This window comes from Mauremys mutica, chromosome 1, assembly GCF_020497125.1.
Source record: "Mauremys mutica isolate MM-2020 ecotype Southern chromosome 1, ASM2049712v1, whole genome shotgun sequence".
Taxonomy (NCBI): domain Eukaryota; kingdom Metazoa; phylum Chordata; order Testudines; family Geoemydidae; genus Mauremys; species Mauremys mutica.
Genome location: NC_059072.1, coordinates 151087734 through 151111992, shown reverse-complemented (window position 1 = coordinate 151111992; position 24259 = coordinate 151087734). Strand labels below are relative to the sequence as shown.

General features: G+C 45.9%; 1 protein-coding gene across 5 annotated transcripts in view; it reads left to right on the top strand.

The window, feature by feature from the left end:
• The first annotated feature begins 2352 nt into the window (after positions 1-2352).
• CASP2 (caspase 2) overlaps positions 2353-24259 on the top strand; it is a 31929-nt gene continuing 10022 nt past the window's right edge. The window contains exons 1-9 of one of the 5 annotated variants that reach the window (XM_045002468.1): positions 2876-3072; positions 3179-3329; positions 9868-10035; positions 10997-11078; positions 17054-17148; positions 17863-18039; positions 20195-20323; positions 20595-20685; positions 20818-21252. In XM_045002468.1, coding sequence (XP_044858403.1) covers positions 3014-3072; positions 3179-3329; positions 9868-10035; positions 10997-11078; positions 17054-17148; positions 17863-18039; positions 20195-20323; positions 20595-20685; positions 20818-21074 — 1209 coding nt within the window. In that variant the 5' untranslated portion in view covers positions 2876-3013 and the 3' untranslated portion in view covers positions 21075-21252. The other 4 variants (XM_045002465.1, XM_045002467.1, XM_045002466.1 and 1 more) reach the window with 4 other exon arrangements.

Sequence of the window (24259 nt, the reverse complement as noted above, 5' to 3'; positions counted from 1 at the left end):
TAAATCTACTGTTGTTTGGCATTGCCATAGACTAGATAATGAAGAAGTGTACGAGCAACACAAACTCTGGTATAGCATGGATAGATGGCAAATGCCTTAGAACTTTGCTGACAATATTGTGCTTCTGAGTGATACCTTCCAAAAAGCTAAAAATTAAGACAACTTGGTAAAAACAGGAGGCCAAACAGGGCTCAGAATCAGTTATGCTAAAAGAATCTCCTTGAAACCCTGACATCAAGCAACATCATCATATTAGAAGGCAAAAATATACTTTCTTGATAACAGTTCACATACCCTATTAGTTAATGGTCACCTCAAGAAGAAAGGGACAACAAAGATAGAAAAGGCATCCACAGCATTTGCTAAACTTGACAAAACATAGAAATCGAAAAGATACACAATACCAGAACAAAACTGAGAATTCTCAACTTGAACTTAATCTCAGTGCTAACATATGGCTGTGAGAGCTGGAGATCCACCAAAACAACAGACAGAAAACTAGACACGTTAAAAAATAAGTGCCTGTGAAAGATTTTGGGCATTGGCTGGAGAGACTTTCACCAACAAATAGATTTGAAAAATCTTCACCAGAATCAGAAGAAAGTGCTGGACACATTTAGAGCAAGTACACACGGACTCCCACATGAAGCCATCAAGTGGGAACCAACTGGTGTGAGGAAATGAGGATGTCCAAGATAAACATTAAGAAAAACCTGTAGCAGTGAGGACAGAATAATTGATGTCAGCACCACAAAGCAGACAGAAGCAGCAGTAAATGTAAGAGTAGAACAGAAGAGACTACTTTCCATCCTAAGCACCAATGCGGGCACAAGAGTAATATATATACAAAAAAAACCCGCCAACCACAACAATCATGAGTCAGGCTAAAAAAAAAAATCGGCTTAAAAATGAGCATTTAAAAAAATGACTTTGGGTTCTATTTGTCTTCTGGTGTTATAGTCTTTGTGGGACACAATTTCAAGTTTTTCTCTGCAACCAGAAAGGCTAAAACTTTTTTTTTAATGAACGCTGAGACTGTTACATGGTCCCAGGACTCCAGGAACTGAGGCTTTCAGAAAAGCAACAACTATCTCAAGACTGCTGATAAAATCATGCAAGTTGGCAGCCCTGCCCAAACTATGGGAGCAAAGCAGAGTGGAGGGAGTGGCAGGGTGGGGCTCCCATGTGCCTGGCTGCTCAGGGGAAGATGGGTGCATTTTATGGCTGCCAGATGCCTCATTTTCAACTGGAAAGTCTGGACAAAAGGGAACCGGTACTGTGTCTGGTTCTCACGAATGGGAAAGAAGGGGGAGGGTGTCAGCATCTCATGGGCTGAAAGGTTCCACATTAGGGGCTGAAGCTCACATCCCAGCCCCAGAGCAGAGGGCCCCCAACTGGTGGTGGTGGTGGTGGGGAGATGGAGAAGACCAAGTAACCCGGAAGGGGGAGGGACAGAAGAGCAGGGAGCAAGGAGCCACAGGGCATGGGAGGAGAAAGGAGTGAGCAGGGGGAGGGACCTGGAGAGAAAAGATAGGGCGGGAGGCAGGGCCCCATGGTATTCAATTAGCAATTTGGGAAGCACCCCCACAGCGGCCTGCCAGGGAGTGGGCAGATGGAGTGGAGCCCTCAGCCAGCTGGTGGGCTGGCCTGAGACCCGGAGTCAGCAATGTGGCTATAAGTGGACACAAATGTTAGGGTGACCAGATGTCCCGATTTTATAGGGACAGTCCTGATTTTTGGGTCTTTTTCTTATATAGGCTCCTATTAGCCCCCCACTCTGTGCCGATTTTTCACACTTGCTGTCTGGTCTGGTCACCTGTCCAAGAGAAAACGCTTGAGGTCTGTGGTATTTTTTCAAAAGCTTGAATGACATCACCCCCCCCCTCCCCCAGTACAGTGATGCTGTCACGCAGCCATTGCACAACATGGTGGTACCGACCCCTCCGAGAGGAGCGACGGGGGGGGGGGGCGAGAGGAGCCGGCGAGCCAGGGGCCCAAGGGGGCAGCGCAAGCCGAGCGGGCCCGGCGCCATGTACCCCTAGCGCTGCCGGGATCGGGGCCAGGCTGCCCTGCCACGTGGCAGCAACCGCCAATGGGGCTCGCGGGTCCCCCTCGCCCGGCCGCCCCGCAACTGTCCCTCGCCCGGCACTCGCGCCCAGCTCCCCTGCCCACCCCCGCCCCTCTCCTTCCGTGAACGAACCTAAGCGCATGCGCGTAAACTCCACAAGGCTGAAAATCCCTCGACTGCAGGACGCATGCGCATGCACGGGGGGGGGGAGAGAGAGAGAGATGAGGGGGCTACGCATGCGCATAGTGCCCAACGTTTGGATACTGGGACCGTTGAGGCGCTCTCGGAGGGAGGGGTTCTCGTACAGGAGCGTGGACCACGTGATGCTGAGGAGCGGGTTCCTTGTTTGAATCCGCGGCGTAGAGAGGCGGGCGCGCGCCGGGGGCTGGGAGGAAGCGCGCGCGCGCGCCGAGCAGGTGAGTGATCCGTGCAGGAGACCCGGCACGCGGGGACGGAAGTGGAGCAGCCTCCGCGCCCCTTGCGGGGGGAGGGGCGAGAACAGTCAGTGAGCGACCCCCGGCGGGAGCGGGAGCGGGAGCAGCAGCAGCCGCGGGGGGCCCAGGGGCGCGGGGCACAGGGCCTGGGCTACCCGTGCAGCAGGCCTGGGCGGGGGAGCAGAGGCAGCCTGGCTAGTAGCCGGGTGCGGCAGGGCCAATGCGCCCTGGGAGAGCAGGGGCCAAGCCCCTCCCCGGCAGCCAGTGCCCCATAGCCCCGCCCCGCCCTGCCTAGGGAGAGTGATGCCAGCCCGCGTAGGGGAGCAGAGCCCCCTGGGGATGGCTAGGGGCAGGGGAGGTGAGCGGCAGCCTGTAGCACCCTGTGGGGTAGGGAGGAGATATCCTGGGGACATCGAGGCAGGATGCCAAGAGTTAGCTGGGATATACTAGTGCCTGGGTGGTAACGTGTCAGGAGGTGAAATCGCACCCAGCTAGTTGCCCCTGCCCAGTGATGGGATATGGTGGGGTGGGACTGCTGGCTGCCAGCTGGATGGAGGAGGGTGTTTCTAGGTTTGTTAATGCTGTCCTCCCCCCCCCCCCCGGTGCTGTGTGGGGAGAACTGGTGACCCTTATGTTGGGGCTTGTATGTTTTCTTTCCCCTCTTCTTCTCTATCAGGATGCTGGGTTCATGTGGCATGCGACGATGTCACCAAGAGGTGCTAAAGAAGAACCGGGTGTCACTGGCAAAGCAGCTGGTGTTGAAGGAGTTGCTGGAGCATCTGATAGAGAAGGACATTATCACCATAGAAATGATGGAAACTATACAGGTATTCCTCACACTCCTATTTGGCCTCAGCAGTTTGTATAATTTTGTTTTCTGTGAAATAGTGACATTACCAATCCCGTGTTCATATTAATTTCAGGTTTGCAGTGTGAGCTGGTTCGGGGCCCCGTCCTTGTCCCCCCTTTGAAAACTCTGGCTATGTCTTCTGTTAAGGAAAAGCATTGTGGTCTAAAATAGTTTAACTAATATGTTAAACTTGATTTGGCGCATAGCATAGGCAAGAACAAGTCATATTTAAATAGGTGTTTGTTGGTTGAGGTCAACTGTAGGACACTGTAGAAGCAGCAAAGAATCCTGTGGCACCTTATAGACTAACAGATGTTTTGCAGCATGAGCTTTCGTGGGTGAATACCCACTTCTTCAGATGCAAGCAGTGGAAATGTCCAGGGGCAGGTGTGTATATATAAGCAAGCAAGAAGCAAGCTAGAGATAACGAGGTTAGTTCAATCAGGGAGGATGAGGCCCTGTTCCAGCAGCTGAGGTGTGAAAACCAAGGGAGGAGAAACTGGTTCTGTAATTGGCAAGCCATTCACAGTCTTTGTTTAGTCCTAAGCTGATGGTGTTAAATTTGCAGATGAACTGGAGCTCAGCAGTTTCTCTTTGAAGTCTGGTCCTAAAGATTTTTTTGCTGTAGGATGGCCACCTTAAAATCTGCTATTGTGTGGCCAGGGAGGTTGAAGTGTTCTCCTACAGGTTTTTGTATATTGCCATTCCTAATGTCTGATTTGTGTCCATTTATCCTTTTCCTTGGAGACTGTCCAGTTTGGCCGATGTACATAGCAGAGGGGCATTGCTAGCATATGATGGCATATATTACATTGGTGGACGTGCAGGTGAATGAACCGGTGATGGTGTGGCTGATCTGGTTAGGTCCTGTGATGGTGTTGCTGGTGTAGATATGTGGGCAGAGTTGGCATCGAGGTTTGTTGCATGGGTTGGTTCCTGAGCTAGAGTTACTATGGTGCGGTGTGCAGTTGTTGGTGAGAATATGCTTCAGGTTGTCAGGTTGTCTGTGGACGAGGACTGGCCTGCCACCCAAGGCCTGTGAAAGTGTGGGATCATTGTCCAGGATGGGTTGTAGATCCCTGATGATGCGTTGGAGGGGTTTGAGCTGGGGACTGTATGTGATGGCCAGTGGAGTCCTGTTGGTTTCTTTCTTGGGTTTGTCTTGCAGTAGGAGGCTTCTGGGTACACATCTGGCTCTGTTGATCTGTTTCCTTATTTCCTCGTGTGGGTACTGTAGTCTTGAGAATGCTTGGTGGAGATTTTCTAGGTGTTGGTCTCTGTCTGCGGGGTTAGAGCAGATACGGTTGTACCTCAGTGCTTGGCTGTAGACAATGGATCTTGTGGTGTGCCCGGGATGGAAGCTGGAGGCATGAAGGTAGGCATAGCGGTCGGTAGGTTTTCGGTATAGGGTGGTGTTAATGTGACCACCACTTATTTGCACCGTGGTGTCTAGGAAGTGGACCTCCCGTGTAGATAGGTCCAGGCTGAGGTTGATGGAGGGGTGGAAGCTGTTGAAATCATGGTGGAATTTTTCCAGAGTCTCCTTCCCATGGGATGTAGGACACTGTGTCAATGATGAGAGGCAGCTGTGTAGAAGCTTAACCAAACAAATGTAAATAAGAAGAGAGAACAGAATGCTATTTGCATCCATCCACTTGCCATGTAAATAGCACTGATGTCAGCAGTGGGCAGAGCATAAATCCTCTCAGGTTTTTCTGTGAGGGGGTGGGGTCAGAGCCTTTATTTTTAATAGGTTGTGATGAATGCTGTGGTTTTGACAAAAATAAGTAAAACAAAAGTGGATCTTTATGGAGCATGAATCTCATAAGTTAAAAAGGTGAACAAACTCAAGAAAGGTTTGGAGGTTATTTTGAAAACACAGGTCTAATTGTCATTGGTATGATATCATTGTACTCATATCTCTGCTATAGATGTGCAGTGTGATCTTTGCAAGTAACTTCACCTCAACTCAGTTTCCCTAGAATAACACTTGCCTTCAAAAGGGTGCTATAATGCTGAAATATGTTAATGTCTTTAATTATACGTTATGTACTTGTATATGGGGCCAATCCCGATTATGGCCATTAATTGCTTCTCTAATAAAATTGTTTTAAAAAACTAACACCATAAAAAAGACACCATAATAGAGGCCCAACTTCAATGTATACCCCAAATTAAGAAAAACAGTAAAAGAACTAAAAAAGAGCCACCGTGGCTTAACAACCATGTAAAAGAAGCAGTGAGAGCGAAAAAGAGTTCCTTTAAAAAGTGGAAGTCAAATCCTAGTGAGGCAAATAGAAAGGAGCACAAACACTGCCAACTGCAAGAGTGTAATAAGAAAAGCCAAAGAGGAGTTTGAAGAACGGCTAGCCAAAAACTCCAAAGGTAATAACAAAATGTTTTTTAAGTACATCAGAAGCAGGAAGCCTGCTAAACAACCAGTGGGGCCCCTTGACGACCAAAATACAAAAGGAGCGCTTAAAGACGATAAAGTAATTGCGGAGAAACTAAATGGATTCTTTGCTTCAGTCTTCACGGCTGAGGATGTTAGGGAGATTCCCAAACCTGAGCTGGCTTTTATAGGTGACAAATCTGAGGAACTGTCACAGTTTGAAGTGTCACTAGAGGAGGTTTTGGAATTAATTGATAAACTCAACATTAACAAGTCACCGGGACCAGATGGCATTCACCCAAGAGTTCTGAAAGAACTCAAATGTGAAGTTGCGGAACTATTAACTAAGGTTTGTAACCTGTCCTTTAAATCGGCATCGGTATCCAATGACTGCAAGTTAGCTAATGTAACGTCAATATTTAAAAAGGGCTCTAGAGGTGATCCTGGCAATTACAGACCGGTAAGTCTAACGTTGGTACCGGGCAAATTAGTCGAAACAGTAGTTAAGAATAAAATTGTCAGACACATAGAAAAACATAAACTGTTGAGCAATAGTCAACATGGTTTCTGTAATGGGAAATCGTGTCTTACTAATCTATTAGAGTTCTTTGAAGGGGTCAACAAACGTGGACAAGGGGGATCCGGTGGACATAGTGTACTTAGATTTCCAGAAAACCTTTGACAAGGTCCCTCACCAAAGGCTCTTATGTAAATTAAGCTGTCATGGGATAAAAGGGAAGGTCCTTTCATGGATTGAGAACTGGTTAAAGGACAGGGAACAAAGGGTAGGAATTAATTGTAAATTCTCAGAATGGAGAGGGGTAACTAGTGGTGTTCCCCAAGGGTCAGTCCTAGGACCAATCCTATTCAATTTATTCATAAATGATCTGGAGAAAGGGGTAAACAGTGAGGTGGCAAAGTTTGCAGATGATACGAAACTACTCAAGATAGTTAAGACCAAAGCAGATTGTGAAATACTTCAAAAAGATTTCACAAAACTAAGTGATTGGGCAACAAAATGGCAAATAAAATGTAATGTAGATAAATGTAAAGTAATGCACATTGGAAAAAATAACCCCAACTATACATACAACATGATGGGGGCTAATTTGGCTCCAACGAGTCAGGAAAGAGATCTTGGAGTCATCGTGGATAGTTCTCTGAAGATGTCCACGCAGTGTGCAGAGGCGGTCAAAAAAGCAAACAGGATGTTAGGAATCATTAAAAAGGGGATAGAGAATAAGACTGAGAATATATTATTGCCCTTATATAAATCCATGGTATGCCCACATCTCGAATACTGTGTACAGATGTGGTCTCCTCACCTCAAAAAAGATATTCTAGCACTAGAAAAGGTTCAGAAAAGGGCAACTAAAATGATTAGGGGTTTGGAGAGGGTCCCATATGAGGAGAGATTAAAGAGGCTAGGACTCTTCAGCTTGGAAAAGAGAAGACTAAGCGGGGATATGATAGAGGTATATAAAATCATGAGTGATGTTGAGAAAGTGGATAAGGAAAAGTTATTTACTTATTCCCATAATACAAGAACTAGGGGTCACCAAATGAAATTAATAGGCAGCAGATTTAAAACAAATAAAAGGAAGTTCTTCTTCACGCAGCGCACAGTCAACTTGTGGAACTCCTTACCTGAGGAGGTTGTGAAGGCTAGGACTATAACAATGTTTAAAAGAGAACTGGATAAATTCATGGTGGCTAAGTCCATAAATGGCTATTAGCTAGGATGGGTAAGAATGGTGTCCCTAGCCTCTGTTCGTCAGAGGATGGAGATGGATGGCAGGAGAGAGATCACTTGATCATTGCCTGTTAGGTTCACTCCCTCTGGGGCACCTGGCATTGGCCACTGTCGGTAGACAGATACTGGGCTAGATGGACCTTTGGTCTGACCCGCTACGGCCGTTCTTATGTTACGTTCTTATGTAACGTTGTGTAAACTGCTTTAAGAAGGTTGGATAGCAAGTGATCTAATGATTACAGATAGGTACTAAAAAGAGCAAAGTGCTGTTACTATCCTAGCTAGAGCAGTAGACTGATCAGTTGGGACAGTCATCTCTTATAAGTAGGGCTGTCAAGCGATTTAATCATGTGATTAATCGCACTGGTAGTTTCCTCATCAGAGTGTTGCTCTTTTAAGACTTCTGAAACCATGTTCCACACCTCGTCCCTCTAAAATTTTTGGAAGGCACTTCAGATTCTTAACCTTTGGTCGAGTACTGTAGGTATCTTTAGAAATCTTACATCCGTACCTTCTTTGCATTTTGTCAAATCTGCAGTGAAAGTGTTCTTAAAATAAACATGTGCTGAGTTATCATCCAAGACTACTATAATGTGGAATACATGGCAGAATGCAAGTAAAATAGAGCCGGAGACATACAGTTCCCCCCCTCCCCCAGGAGGTCAATCACAAATTTAATTAATGCATTCTTTTTTTAACGAGCGTCATCAGCATGGAAGCATGTTCTCTGGAATGGTGGCTGAAGCATGAAGGGGCATGTGGATGTTTAGCATATCTGGCATGTAAATACCTTGCAATGCTGGCTACAAAAGTCCCATGCGAATGCCTGTTCTTACTTTCTGGTGACATTTTAAATAAGAGGGCAGCATTATCTCCCATAAATGTAAACAAACTTGTTAGTCATAGCAATTGGCTGAACATGAAGTAGGACTGAGTGGACTTGTAGGCTCTAAAGTTTTGTTTTGGAGCGCAGTTATGTAACAAACAAATTTACATTTGTAAGTTGCACTTTCACGATAAAGAGATTGCACTACAATACTTGTATGAGGTGAACTGAAAAATACTGTTTCTTTGGTTTATTTTTACAGTGCAAATATTTGTAATAAAAATAATACAAAGTGAGCAGTGTACACTTTATATTCTGTGTTGTAATTGAAATCAATATATTTGAAAATGTAGAAAAACATCCAAAAATATTTAAACAATAGAATTCAATTGAAATTTATTAACAATATGATTAAAACTGCAATTAATTGCGATTAATTCTTTTTTTGAATTAATTGCGTGCGCTAACTGTGATTAATCAACAGCCCTACTTTTAAGCTAAAGCAACTAAAGTTGCTATAACTTTGCAAATTTTTCACTTTTCAGGCTGGAATTTTTGGGGCTTCATCTCTGGCTTAAAGGGGAACAAATTGAAAGGTAGATCAAAAAGAGCTCCACTGTTTTGAATTACAAAGAGAGAAAAGAAAAAAATTCCCTGCTATAGAAATATTCTTGTTGATATTCTTTAAATGCTATTTAAAAAAATAGCATTAGTGATAACAGTAGGTAATAGCTGACATTTAGCAAGGAGAAGAAATCCAAGTATCCTGCTCAAAATTGGTTTTGATTAGGTCAAATGGTGGTAAATCTCACTATGTAGTTTACAGCTCATAGTAGGTTCACCTTACAGAAGGCTGAGGTGCACGTATGTGTATAGCTAATTCACCTGCACAGTGTAAAAAATGTAGTGAAGTGCACAGAGTCCTTTGGACATCATTCATAAGGTATGTGGGATAGACCATTCTGATGAACTCCAGTTATAAATTTCCATGACATGAAGGTTCTAATTCCTGCTGTTTTTCTTTTTTAAACCCTAAGAAATTTCATCTAAAAAACTGTTAATGCTCATACGAGTGTTAATGTTCCTTATTATATTTGTCTTTAATTATGCAAGCATATAGTATTTGAGAAATAGTATGTCATAGTTCTTTTTTCTTACCAGTTTAGATACTTGTGTATAGCATCTTGTAACATTTTTCAAATTAACAGTATAAGCATAATGTTTCCTTAACATGTTTTCTGATGGATTTGTATATAGATGTATGGGCCCTGGGACTGGGTGGTTGGGATATGATGGAAATTGTGTTCGAACATAGAGTGTGGAATAAAGGAGGAACAGGATGGATACTGTACAGGGAAGTGCAGGGGGTAAGAATTGTATAGAGGAAAAATATGAAGGATTAAATAAAGATACACAGCCTAGAACGCATGATGATGGAGCATTTCAGATCAGGGAAGAGGATTTGAAACTCATTTTGAGATGTAATTAATTCTGGAGGGGGTTTTTGTTCTGGTTTCTTAATTTTTTTTAATCTGTGGATCCAGGCCAAGGCTGGGTGCTTCAGCCAAAATGTAGAGTTACTGAATCTGCTGCCCAAGAGGGGCCCCACAGCCTTCTCAGCCTTCTGTGAAGCTCTGCGAGAAACCAAACAGCAGCACCTGGAGGAAATGCTCTTGAACGCCATACCCAGCCTGAGCAATGGGATTGCAAGGGTAAGAGAGGACTACAAAATCGGGAGAATGGAACTCTTTTGGGAATAGATGTGATCATGAAGGGTGGGTGTACCTTGAATGTAAACAAAATAAATGTTTGGCTTTTGGGGGTGAGAGGCGATTGGGGGAGAACCTGAGTGTAATAAGTGATAAGCAAAGGGTTGTGGGGATAATGTGAATTGGACTCATATACTGTGAAGAGGCATAAAGGCCTGAAAAGGTTTGTTGTGTGTGGTGGTTTGTTTTTTTTTTTAAACATTAAAATTTAGGTCCTGTCTAGGCTGGAAGATTCTCTGACTAGAGAGCTGGTGGAAGTGAATTGTTAAGAGGGGAAGGGATTTTGTTCTTGCTGTTTTATTTACAGTGGCTAATGTTTGAGTAAAGGAAGCCTTTGTTAAAGATTCAATACCATTACCATATTAACTAAGGTGATAAGATATCTCAATAAGAACTTTATACTGGGGAAAGGCCAGATTTTACAATCCTGATTGTTTAAAAACAAGCAGAAAAATCCTTTTGGTAAAAATAAACTTCCCAGGCATTCTTTATATGTCATAAAGAGGCAAGGGCAGGGGGAAGCACCAACACAATTAAAAAAAAAAAAACCCTTTGAAAGTAGCCTAAAAGAGGGGACTATGGGGAAGGGGAGGTTGAGTAGGGCATATAGCTGAGATTAAAGATGAATCCAGAGAAAGTACCCTGAATGTGAGGAGGGGGGAACTCTACAAGGGGATTCAGATGGGATTAGGTGAGCATGGAGAAGAAGAGATCTTGAGTTTAAAGAAAACCTAGCCTAATTCTCTTGAGCCATGCATTCCTTGTGACTGAGATCTGGATCAGAGTTGGTGATCTAAAGGTTTAAAGATTTATATTCAATTCCTCAATCCCTACAGTTCTGTACTGGACAGATTAACAGGCATCTTCGACTGGTGACCTCATGGATTTGTATGATCTCTTGCAGCTGAGCCAAGATTATGAGTCAAGTGTCCCGTTCCCAGTTCGTGAATCCTGCCTCTCACCAAAGAGACCACGCCAGGTTGGTGGTGAGTAATCCATGGCGTAGTGAAGGTTGAATTGGCCATTCCTTCAAGGGGCAAAATAGACTACTTCTCGCTCTCCTTCCTCATAATCAGGGGTGGCCAGCCTGAGTCTGAGAAGGAACTGGAATTTACCAATGTACATTGCCAGAGAGACACAGTAATATGCCAGCAGCCCCTCCCATCAGCTCTCCCTGCACCTCCCACTCACCGGCAGCCCCACCTATCAGTGCCTCCCCCTTCCTCCCCTAACCTCCCAGTCATCTGTTTTGTGGTGTGCAGGAGGTTCTGTGGGGGAGGAGCGAGGACATGGCAGGTTCAGGGGAGGGGGCAGGAAGGGGTGGAGTGGGGACAGGGCCTGTGGCAGAGCCAGGGGTTGAGCAGTGAGCACCTCCCTGGCACATCGGAAAGTTGGTGCCTATAGCTCCAGCCCCGGAGTCGGTGCCTATACAAGGAGCTGCATACAGGCAAGTATCATCTTACGCGCGGGTTCCGTTCTGCGGTTAGCGCGTAAAGCGAAAACTGCGTATAGTGAAACACTCATTGAGTTGAATGGCGGGCGGAATCGCCCGCACTACAGATGCGGTTTTTATATTGTTTTTTCTTTTTTTCCCGACCACGCAAAGCTGAATTCGCGCATGTTAAATGCGCCTAAGATGCGACTTGCCTGTATTAACTTCTGAAGAGCCGCATGTGGCTCTGGAGCCACAGGTTGGCCAACCCTGCCCTAAACACTGCACACCATTTTGCTTAGCCCAGAAATCTGGAAGTTCCAATGGTAACACACGCTTTTCACCAAGAATGCCTTGAGACATGGGCTATTATAAATATACTTTCCAGTTAGGTTAGCTTTTTTTTGAGTTTGATGCTGGAGGAAGAATTTTGCTGAGAAATTACTGTGAGACTAGTGGAAAAGATAGCAAATCAGTTTCTAATTAGCTTTCATCATGGTTTATACAATCATAGAAGTAACTCCATTATGTAAGCAAAATGTGTGAACTATAAAATTCAGAATTTTAAAGTTCTTCTTTTTAAGTTTAAGATGTATGAGAAGAGAGGGACAGAATATAGAGAATGAGACCTTGAGTTATTTAGGTAGCACTAGAGATTCTGAGAGAGGATTATATTGTTATCTTAAAAGCACCCAGAAGTATGCTTTTACAAAACAAAAGAGAGGCACAGCCACACAGTCCTAATGAGTTTACAATCTAATTTTAGATGTGGTTTGACATTTGGGGTTAGCAAATAGGAGGAGGAGGAAGGATGAGGATTACGTCAGTAAAATGAAAGTTACAAATCTATGGCATGTGCATATTTTACCGATTCAGTTCTGTGGATCATGTAATAATGAGTTTTATGTTCTAATAAAAAAAGGCAACAAATGACAATTTTAAATAATTAGGATAAACGGAGTTAAATCACCAAAAAACTTGTGACGCTAACAAGAAATGTGATCCCTCTAATCCCCTCTGTCTTTCTGTCTGTCTTACCTACATATGCCCCGTCCCTACTGGGTCTCTGTCACTCTTCCATTCTGGGACTTCTCATCCAACCTGTGGCGTTGCCTCCACTGGATCCTTGTCCCAGCCAGCACAGGAGAGGGACAGAGAGAGACAGAAAAGGGACAATGATGGGGTTAAAAGTTGGGAAACAAGTCACATGTCCACCTAAATTAGGCCTAATCAATTTTTGCCTTTATTCAACAATTTCAGACAGAATTATTGTCACTTATAATGTCTGGACATATGTTTATGCCAAACAAATAATGACAAACCAGACAGAATTAGTAAATGGGCCCAAATTACCAAATTCGTGGGCACTGGGACGTTCTTCCAGCTTCCACAACAGACATTGCTTTCTCTGATCCCTTGGTCCCATTCTTCAGTTTCTGGTCCGGTGTTTCTCCACTTTGGGCCCATGTTCACTATACATTTCTACATTACAGATTAAAGTAATCTTTATCCAGTTGGCTTTTAGCACGGCTCCTCTTTGGATTTTAAGTAACCCAGACATTACTCATGTAAGCTTCAATTACCCAACTTCTACGTTTTTCCGGCTGGTTTTGCAGTTTTTGGGTCATGTCATCCTGTCCTGGGGCTTTTCAGAAAAAGAGGAGGGTTATTTATCATTATATGTTTGTGTATCTCTTTTACATCTTTCAGCACAACATATTACCTTTTTTTATGTAAGCAATATCACGTTAAGCAGATTAGCAATTCTATGTAAAGGAGTAATTGGCAAAATCACACTTATGCTAGCAAGGACTTGGCCTAATCATTACCTTATCTGTATTTATTCACTACACATAATTACAAATTAAGAATATTGATAGCTATGTTTTTAATAATCTTACCATTAACAATTCTTTATTTTGTATTTCATAGTTATGCATCAGTATGTGATTCTGTGCTACGCTTAATCTATTTGGAAGGGAGAGTTATGGAAAACATGATGATTCTTTAATGTCAACATTTCTTAACATGGGTGTTTTTTAATTTAAAGTCCAGTTTTGTTTGTGAATCATTGCAAAGAAACTTCATTAGAAATTTTTCTGTGAGTGCAATTTTAGGGCCTGGATATATAGTTGCTTTTAATGGTACCCCAAAAGACAGGTTCCCTGCTTTCACTTCCGCTGCCCAGCTCCACCTTAGCATGGACCAGTGGCAGGTCTGGGCTGCCCCAGCCACGCAGTGTGAAAGGTTGGACCCCTTAGGATGCCATCTGATGTGCTGAGATACCACTGAGCCCACCTGTTATGCCAGCCTGGGGCCCTTTTTACCTGTCTTGCTGAGCCTGGCCATTAAGCCTCCTCCAGCAAACACACAAGCAGGGCCACACCCAACTTCAGAACGAAACAGACACTGAGATCAGATCTGGGAAGGCTCAGCTTAAGGGACTTGCCCAAGCACTCAGGTGTCCACCTCCCTTGGAGTGCAGACACAACGGTATATTATGAAATCCACCTCCTCTCTCAATGTGGAGGAAAGTATGCACAACTTCTATTCCCTTCTCCTCCCTCCACCAGAAATTACAGAAACTGGGTTTAATAAGAAACAAAACAAATTTTATTAACTATAAAAGGCAGATTTTAAGTGGTTAAAGGGGTAGCAAACAGAACAAAGCAAATTACTAAGGAAATAAAACCAAACACGCAAACTAAGCTTGTTTCACTGAAGAAATTGGTTACAAATAGTAATTTCTCACCCTAGATATTGTTGTAGGCAGATTACAGAAAGTCTTGAAAGGCAACTGCACTGGTCTCTAGCTTGAAGCCTCAGTTAGTATTACTCACAAGCTAGATGCCCTTCCAGCTTGGGCTTAATCCTTCTCCCCCCAGTTCAGTTAGGGTAGGGAGGCAGAGGAGACTCCTAATGATGTCACTCCCCTGCCTTATAGCTCTTGTGTAAGGTGGGAACCTTTTGTCTTCTAGTGGAAAAACACTGGCATTCCAAAAGGGGAGGAGCGGTATCTAGTACCAGGTGACTCAGACACGTGACTCTGTGTGGCTCTGGTAGCCATTGCCTGTAGGCTGTCTCCAGCTTCCACAAGAAGACTAAACTCTTTCACAGTCCATTGTCTTTGCTAATGGCCCATTAGCCCTGTCTGGCTTTTCCATTGTTGTACCTGAAGGGCTGGTTGGGGCTGACACCCAAAGTAACAGATTTGAAATACAGATACATAGTTAATATTCCTAACTTCAGATACAGAAATGATACAGTCATACAAATTGTATAATCACATTCAGTAAACCATAACCTTTCCAATGATATGTCATATGAGCCATCTTGGCTAAAGTATATCTCAGTTATGTCATATTCATATCATAAGCATATTGTCATAAAGAATATGGAATGAAACATCATGGGCAGGTCTGGGGCTGAGTGGGTGCCTCCATAGGCACTGACTCCATGGGTGTTCCAGGTCTGGAGAACCCACAGAGAAAAATTAGCAGGTGCTGCTCAGCAGCACCCAAGCTCCCTCCTCCCCCAGTGCCTCTCACCTGCCGGTGTCCCCATTGACCAACTCCTCCCCCTCCCTCCTGCTGCCGCAAACAGCTGTTTCGCAGCATGTAGGAAGCTCCGGGAGTAGAAGAGGGGATGGAGCACGCTCTGGGGAAGAGGTGGGTGGGGAAGGTGGAGCGGGGGCAGGGACTTGGAGAAGGGGTTGAGGTGGGGGGTCGAGCACTCCCCGGCTAGTGGGGAATTCAGTGCCTATGGGCACCTCTCCCCTGGCTGCAGCAAGTCCTGGCTGAGTGGGTACCCTGAGTGCTTGCGTGGCGCTAAATAGGCTGCTGCATAGCCACACAGCTTACAGGGAATTTAGCACATATCTCTTTTTATCCCTTGTTTAAATGTAAGAATTAAAAACTTTTAATTAAAAAAAACCAAAACTTTCTTTACATTGTTGAAATTCTAATTGACACACTGCCATCCTGTATATATCACATGGAATGTCAAAACACGTTGCACCACTGTTTTGCCTTAAAAGGTGCAGATTTTTTTAATGATTATATAAATAAGTTTAAAAAAAAAACCCTGGAATTGTTTAAACCGCTTAAGCACCGTTTTTAGAACTTTCATACATACCATTCAAGTTATTTATATGTCAGGCTTACTGTTGCTTTTTGAAAAAAAATTTACAGAAAAACTGCTTACAGAACTGACAATAAACTGATACAACAGTGACAGCATAGGTGCCAAGCATCCACGGAGAAAAATTTAGCAGGTGCTTAGCACCCACCAGCAGCCAAGCTCCCCTTCCCTCCCTCCCACTCCTGCTCACCCCCTGTCCCTGCTGATCAACTCCTCCCCCTCTCTCCTGTATGCAGCAGAGCAGCTGTTCAGTGATGTGTGGTGCAAGAAGTGCTGGGAGGGAGAGGCAGGGAAGGGTTGGAGCCTTGAGGGAAGGAGTGGAGTGGGACAGGGCCTGGGGCTGAGTGGGGATTGAGCACCCTTGGGGAAAATTAGAAGCTGATGCCTGTGAGTGACAGTATGTGACATCACAGAACAACAAAACCTGTGAGTGTGATTCTCTGACCAGACTTGATTCCCACCAGATTCGGGCAAGGGAGATGAACATATATAGGAGAGAGAGAGAGAGGCTCAGACAAAATATTTAGCAGTTTCCAGAATAGGCTACTTTTAGTAAACTGACAAGAGTTTTAGTGTTTTCCTGAAAATTACCACAGTCTGTTTTTATTATTATTTTTTTTTTTTGCCCACCCAACAAAATACGCCTGCAACAAAATACATTTTACCTGTTCCCTCTATTATGACAGCTGGTTCTGCCATATTATGGGATCCCAGTCCCACTGCAGGTGACTGAAAAGTGACTAAAAATGATCTCTTGAAAGACTGTTTCCTATGTGTATTATTCAGTTGTATATACTCATTTTAATAACTACAAAGATTCTACTGCTTTTTTTTCTCCTGCTGCAGAAATAGCATAGCTCAGAAGGCGTGATCTAGGTTCCCTTCCCTGTTGTGCACTTCCAATCAATTCCTCTGATACAAAAGCCATTTAAAAACAATGGGATTGCATGAGTGTCACTGAAGGCATAATTGGAGGTGATGGATGAGGAGGAGAAAGCCCAGCTTGATAAATTAAACTGTGTCACTTGTCCACAACGCAGTTACCTTTAATGGGTTTGCATGGATGTAACTGATTGCAACTTGGTAAACAATTCTGTTAATGCACAAGAAGCAATGGGCTCCAGTTCCTTTCTCTGAGAAGTATTGTTTGTGCAGGACAAACAGCAGTAAAAGCAGTAATAACTTCTCATTCATGTCACATTGCTGACTCCAGATACCCACAAGGGACTGGCCTACTGGATGAAAGATGAGTGGAAACATCTTACAGTAGAAAACATTTGTGCAGCGCTTTCAATATGTGAAGCACTGTATACTATGTCTAAGTAGCTATTTCATGTTAAATATGTTTTGCAACCAGAACTTTTGCTGATTTCTGTATCTCTCAAATAGAGCTAATGGAGCATTCCTTGGATAATGGAGATGGTCCTCCTTACATTCTGGTGAAGCCATGCACCCAAGAATTCTATCATGCTCACCAGCACTTGGTGAGTACTTGGTGGGGCAGGAACTGAGGGAGTACTCACCCCTACAGGGGTGGGATAGTTGGATGAGCTGAAGAAAGAGCACTCCACAAGCAGACTGGGTGAAGAAAAATGCATTTTTGGGCTGTAGAGACATATTGACGCACATGTAACTCGAAGGTGTTACCTGCCATAGTCCACCTCATGTGGCTCCCACCAGCAAGAGTCAGAGAAAACCCTGGATCAGTGTCATAATCCTGTGCTACACATGCTCCTGGAACTTCTTGAGATGGCTGCTCCAGTCTTCTCACTCTTTATGCCAATATACACAACTACGTGTGCCTATCAATCCATGCACATGTGTTTCATCTGTGTTGGGGCTGACAAACTCTGCTGCTTTCATTTTGTCTCAGCTGGAAAGGGAGGAGTTGCTCCCCAGGCTCACAGGAACTGGATGAGTATTCTATACAAATCCTATGGGAGAAACACCTAATCTTCCATGGTGGTCTGTATGTCTCAGTACCTGTTACAAATGATGGAGCCTTCACCCCACGTAGGAAGCCAAATAGAGCATTTCTAGCCCAAGATGGTTCCTCTAGTTGTACCTTTGCATCTCTTGTTCCCCAAAGGTCTTGCACATCTCATCACAATAATGGAATGGGTGTGTAGTACCCTGTAACTTTTTCTTTTCCCACATTGCTGGGTTTACCTATTTCTGCCTTTCTCTGTTGTTAACAGGCTTATAAGTTGATATCACAGCCCCGAGGCATGGCACTCGTGCTCAGCAACGTGCATTTCAGCAGTGAGAAGGACTTGGAGTTCCGTTCGGGTGGAGATGTGGATTACACTGCTCTGGAGATGCTGTTCAAGCACCTTGGCTACAGGGTGACTGTCCTGCATAATCAAACTGCACAGGTGAGGAGGTTCCTGTGCTGCCTAGAGAGGGGTTGGGGACTTGTAACTATTGCATTGGTGTCTTGGGGACAAGCTGACAGTCAATGGAAGGGAAGGATGGGGCTGGGTAATGATAAGGGGCTGTGTCAACAAGACACTCTCTCCATTAGGATATGGTTGACAATATGATAGTGTTTGAGAGCCCCTGTATGGAAGGTTTCCATATAAAATATTTGTGTTAGAGAATATAAGGTCTCTGAAGGATTCAGATCTTTAGGGATGTTACCTTATCACTGTCATACTCTTCAGTAGTAAAGCTGTGGGTTTAACTACAGCTGTAGTGGTGGTAAGGGGGAAAAAAAATGTTACTCCAACAAGCTTAACTTAATGTTAACAAAGGATGGGGTTGTTTTTTTGTTCTGATTAAATAATCAGCGTTTCTCTATTCCATTCTGAGGATCTCGTAGAACCTGAAATATTCACTGATTAAGCCTCACAGTGAGAGTGTGAGGTATTAACCCATTTTGTAGATGGTGAAACTGAAGTGACTTGCACAAAGTCTTGTGGAAATTAAGGTTAAAGGCTCTCTTAAAACCCAGGTCTTTTGCCATCCAGGCCTATGGTCTTGCCAGTAGACTTCCGTCTCCTCAGCAAACTTGTTCTTCATTTGCTAGTTCAGTAGGAGTGTTCTTCCCTCTGAGTTGGTGCTGAACCTAATGATGCCCACTAAGGGGTGCTGTGCTGTTCCAGAAGCCATTTTCTGGATAACAGATCAAATCCAAGAACCTGTCTACTCATGGTTATTAAGGATTCATCCATTGTAAATAGTTCTACCATAAAAACAACGAGGAGTCCAGTGGCACCTTAAAGACTAACAGATTTATTTGGGCATAGGCTTTCACAGGTAAAAACCCCACTTCTTCAGATGCATGGAGTGAAAATTACAGATAGTCTGTAGCTGTAATTTTCACTCAATGCATCTGAAGAAGTGGGGTTTTTACCCACAAAAGCTTTAGTCTTTAAGGTGAAACTGGACTCCTCGTTTTGGTGGATACAGACTGGCACGGCAACCCCACTGATACTTGGCAGTTCTTACCATGTTCATCACTGTTAGTATCTAAGTACCTGAGTTACCATGGGCACTTATCCCAAAAGCTGCCCCAGTATCCTGACCAGGCTCTGGCAAATTATATTCTGTCAACCTAAGCTCCCTGTGCAGTGGTAATTGTCTACGGAATTTCTTATCTCTTAAATGGCTGTGTCTCACACTTAAGGCAGCTGAATTTCAGAAGTGGTTGAGTGATTCCTATGTAGCGCCTACAAAGCGTTTTTGGAGCCTTAGGAATGAAAGATACTGAAGAAATAAGGGCATTTTGCTGCTGTTTGAAAGCATTAGAATATTCCTTTATCCCTATCCTCCCCCTTAAATTAGGCTTGTGGTTCACTACTCCTGGGGGAATTCTGTGCCAAAAAAATAAATTCTGTGCACAATAATTCTAAAAGTCTGCATATTTTATTTGTGAAAACAACACTATATAATCATGCCAGTTTCAATTATTTTGGTAATTTATTTCAAAATACCTATCAGCAGTTATGTCTGTAACAGTACACACACAAATTCCTCCAGGAGTAGAGTGTTAAAGAAACCCCTACAACAACCCAGTTCCTGTTTCTCTGCTCCCTCCTCCCCAGAGCCCAATAGGGGAGAGCTAGACACCCACACTCCCTCCGCCCCCAGAGCCCAGCTGTGTGGTGTGTCCCCCAGTTCAGACACTTGTACGCACCCCCTAATCCCCAGACCCTAGCTGCGGGCCCTCCCCCCCCAGCCCAGACACTTGCACACCCTCCCCCTCAGAGCCCAGGGATCGAGAGGGAGAAAAAGCCTGATGCTGGATCCCAGGCTTGCGTGGAGTTTCCTTCCTTCAGGGTGTGCTCCCTCCCTCTTCCCCCAACAGTGTCTTTTACTTTCAAGCTGTGCTCTGCCAGGTCCAGCAGCCCCTAGTGGCAGCCAGCAGCTCATTTCTATGGAGGAAAAGAAAATTCTGCGCAAAAAGCATTAATTTCTGTGCAAATTCTGCATGCGCAGTGGCACAGAATTCCCCCAGGAGTATCACTTGGCTCTTTCCACTCGTTTCTCTTTCTGAAGGGACCACTGAATGTGTTTCTCTCCCTCCAGGAGATGCAGAAGGCATTGCAGATGTTCTCTCAGCTGCCAGCTCACCGAGATGTGGATTCCTGCATTGTGGCTCTACTCTCGCATGGCATCGAGGGTGGGATTTATGGAGTTGATGGCAAGTTACTGCAGGTACCTTCCTACATACTAATCTCTTCCATAGCTTTAGGAAGCAGTACTGGGGGGTGGGGGAGGGATATTGGCAGGGCAAACAGGTAATGGGAGCCTGGAAGCACATGTGAAGTGGTTGGGAATTGGTGGGGAACTCAATGTAATAATGAGAAGAATCGCATGTAAGAAGCATAGGAAATTATGGGGAATTGGGAAGTAATGGGGAGGCATATATGGAAGGAAGGGGGAAATACCATGGGGATGTGCTTAGTTCTCTTCTTTCTTCTCACAGTTACAGGAGATTTTCACACTCTTTGATAATGCAAACTGCCCAAGTCTCCAGAACAAGCCTAAAATGTTCTTCATTCAGGCCTGTCGTGGAGGTGAGTGAGGCCAGGGATCATGAGAGCCAGGTACTTGGCACAGCATTAAAGCTGGACTCTGGGTTACACACACACACACTCTCACTCCCTCCCATCCAATTTGCTGTCAACTCTCCTCTTTGCTTCTCTCAGGTGTAAGCGGAACCCACATTCACCTCCCTCTGCCCTGCCGCTGCCTCTGTTGCTCTGTAAGTGCCTCTCACTCTGCATGGGGTGTGTGCATTGAATCGCAGACCCCACAGCACCCTGGGAATGGCAAGTTCCATCATGGCATTTCTACTTGGGGCTTTCTCTTGCTGTGCCTGCATGGGGGAATAGGGGCATATAATGATATCATAAATCCCTGTGCAGTATGGAGTGATGCATCTGTACTCTCGAGTCTTGTCTGAAATCCTGCTCTCCTCCTCTTACCCCCCCCCCACCCAAGCTGTTATCTCCTCTGTCCCTATCCTGAGCTCCCAGAACTGGCTTCTCCTAATGTCGGAGCCCTTTCCTCTTATCTCCCTTCTGGTCCCCAAACCAGTGTTCCCTCTAATTTTTTTACGTCCATTATGGAATGAATTTATGTGCACCAATATGGAGGTGATGTGGGGTTGAGGGGTTTGGAGTGTGGGAGGGGGCAGAGGGTTGGGATGCAGGGGGGATGAGGATTCTGGCTGGGGGTGTGGAATCTAAGGGGGGCCAGGGATGAGGGGTTCAGCGTGCAGGAGGGGGCTCAGGCTGAGACAGAGGGTTGGGGTGCAGACTTGGGGTGGGGTTGGGGACGAGGGGTTTGGAGGGCAGATTCCCCCCAGCCCTCTCGCTGCAGCAGCTTGGGGCTGGGGGAGGGGCGCCTCTCCAGGGCCATGGCAGCTCCGGCAGGGCTGGGCTGGACTGAGCCAGGGGAGTGGCTCCTCTCCCCGGCAGCACTGGTGGGCCTGGGCAGAGGCTCCTCTCCCTGGCTGTGGCAGCTCTGGCGGGCCTGGGCTGTGCCGGGCTGAGGGAGGGGCTCCTCTTCTAGGCTGTGGTAGCTCTGGCGGGGCGGGGCTGGGCTGGGGCTGGCTGGCAGAAGGGCTCTTCTGCCTGGCCCCAGCAGCTCGGGCTTTGATAGCCTGCTGCGCATCTTATATGAACTTAGCCCCAAACCCTCATCCGTGGCTCTTCCCACCTCTTTGTCTCCTTCTGTTCCTGAAGTTCTTTCCTTTCTCCATCCATGCGCTACGTCTACTCTTACGGCAGCATGTAGAGTATATACACTGCACACACCCCTAACGCTTATAAACAGAGTAGTTGATATGGCACTGCTTAGGTGGGTAGACACCTGCCTAAACCTTAGGATGTATACCCTGTGTGGCTCTCTACATGCCCAAGCAATGCCTCCCAGTTTTAGCAGTGTAGTGTCCCACTGCTGGAGCCTTTTTCCCACCACAGTGAAAGGCTGAAGCAGCAGGGAAAGGCTCTAGCAGGTGCAGCTGCTGGAGCCTTTCACTGCCAGATGTAACTGCACACTACAGCCTGCTTTTCACAGCTGTGTGTAGGTGCATGTCATTACTCCCAGAGGAGGAGTTCATCACAGCACCCTGCCCATGGAGCCAGGTTAGGACAGAGTGGGGTACATGGGGTTGCTTGGGGGATGTCACAGACTGGGGTTCAGAATGGCTAGTGTGTGTGTGGGGGAACAGACTGGGGCATAGGCTCAGGAGCTAGTGGGTGACAGCCATGAACCAGGGGCTGAATGGGAGTTGGGGGTGCAAGGTCACATAAGGATGGGGAGAAGGGGGCTGCAGGGACACATGGCGATGCGGGGAGGAGGCTGCAAACACCCATGGGAATGGATGGCGGGTGCCAGGACAGGGACAGATGTGCCTGCCTGAATGGGAGAGGCTTGGAGTCTGCATGGGGGAGGCTTCCCAACTCCCTAACAATCCCTCCCTCCCTCCCCTCCAAAAAAGCCCTGTTCTATACTTCTCACATCTACACCCAACAACCCTCCAGGTTCACTCCAGGCTCCTTCCCTCTCCCTCAGCTCCTCCGTTACCTCTGACTTCCACAAGCCTTTTCACTGATTCTGACAGGTGCAGAAAATACAGTTCGGTATTGTAATTTAAATGAATTACTCAAAGTTCTGTATTAATATGCCTAGTAAGGAATCTATTTGTGTAATAAAAAAAAATTACCAGAATCTCTTTTTTGGTCTGTATTGTTACAGACATACTTGGTGACAGATATTTTGAAATAAATTACCAACATAATTGAAACTGGCACGATTATATTGTGGTGTTTTGACAAATAAAATATATAGTATTTTAAAAGATTGTGCGTAGAATTTTTAATTTTTTGGCTTGGAAATCCCCCAGGAATAATATTACATGTACCCCACATGCCGCCACCAGTGTCGACAAAGTCACCGTCTTCTACTGGCCTCCTTGCCTCTTTTCCAATCTCCTCTTAATCTTGTAGCTGTCTCCTTTTTCTCTACTGTGCTGTCCCCATTTCACTTACCTCTTCTCCATGCTTCTCACTTCTTGGTCTCTTCATAACTCTAACATGGCCCTACAGCATGCAGACCCTTCCCAAGTTATATCCTCCTTTTGGCCCTGTTGCTATTGATACAATCCAACACAGCCTCTCTGTAGATCAGGGGTCGGCAGCCTTTCAGAAGTGGTGTGCCGAGTCTTCATTTATTCCCTCTAATTTAAGGTTTCGCGTGCCGGTAATACATTTTAATGTTTTTAGAAGGTCTCTTTCTGTAAGTCTATATTATATAACTAAACTATTGTATGTAAAGTAAACAAGGTTTTCAAAATGTTTAAGAAGCGTCATTTAAAATTAAATTAAAATGCTGATCTTACACCGCCAGCCTGCTCAGCTCGCTGCCAGCCTGGGGTTCTGTTCTCCTAGGCTGGCAGTGGGCTGAGCAGGGCCTGTGTCCGGGATCCCAGACCTGGGGTGAGGGGGTTCAGGGGTCAGGGCAGAGGGCTGGGGGGGTCCAGGGCAGAAGGCTGGGTGTGTGTGGGGGGGTCAAGGGTCAGGGCAGAAGACTGGGGGTGTGGGGGGGGTTCAGGGCAGAAGGCTGTGTGTGGGGGGGGTGTCAGGGCAGAGGGCTGGGGGGATCAGGGATCAGGGCAGAGGGCTGGGGGTGCAGGACAGAAGGCTGAGTGTGTGGGGGGGGGTCAGGGTAGAGGGCTGGGGGGGTCAGGGATCAGGGCAGAGGGCTGGGGGTGCAGGACAGAAGGCTGGGTGGGGGGGTTCAAGGGTAAGGGCAGAGGGCTGGGGGGGGGGTGGGGATGCAAGGCAGAAGGCTGTGTGTGTGGGGGGGGTCAGGGCAGAGGGCTGGCGTGCTCGGCTCGTGGTGGTGCTCCCAGCCCCCTGCCCTGAGCGGCTCATGGCAGGGGGGCTGGAAGGGATGTGCCCTGTTCCACCCCCTTCCCCAGGGCCCCGTCCCTACCTCTCTCTGCCTCCTCTATGGAGCTGCCTGCACGCTGCCGCTCTTCCCCCTCCCCCTCGCTAGGGCCATCAGCTGATTGGCTCCAGGGAAGGAGAGAGGGCGAGGCAGGAAAGCACCACGCTGGGGGAAGATGTGGGGGAGGGGGGA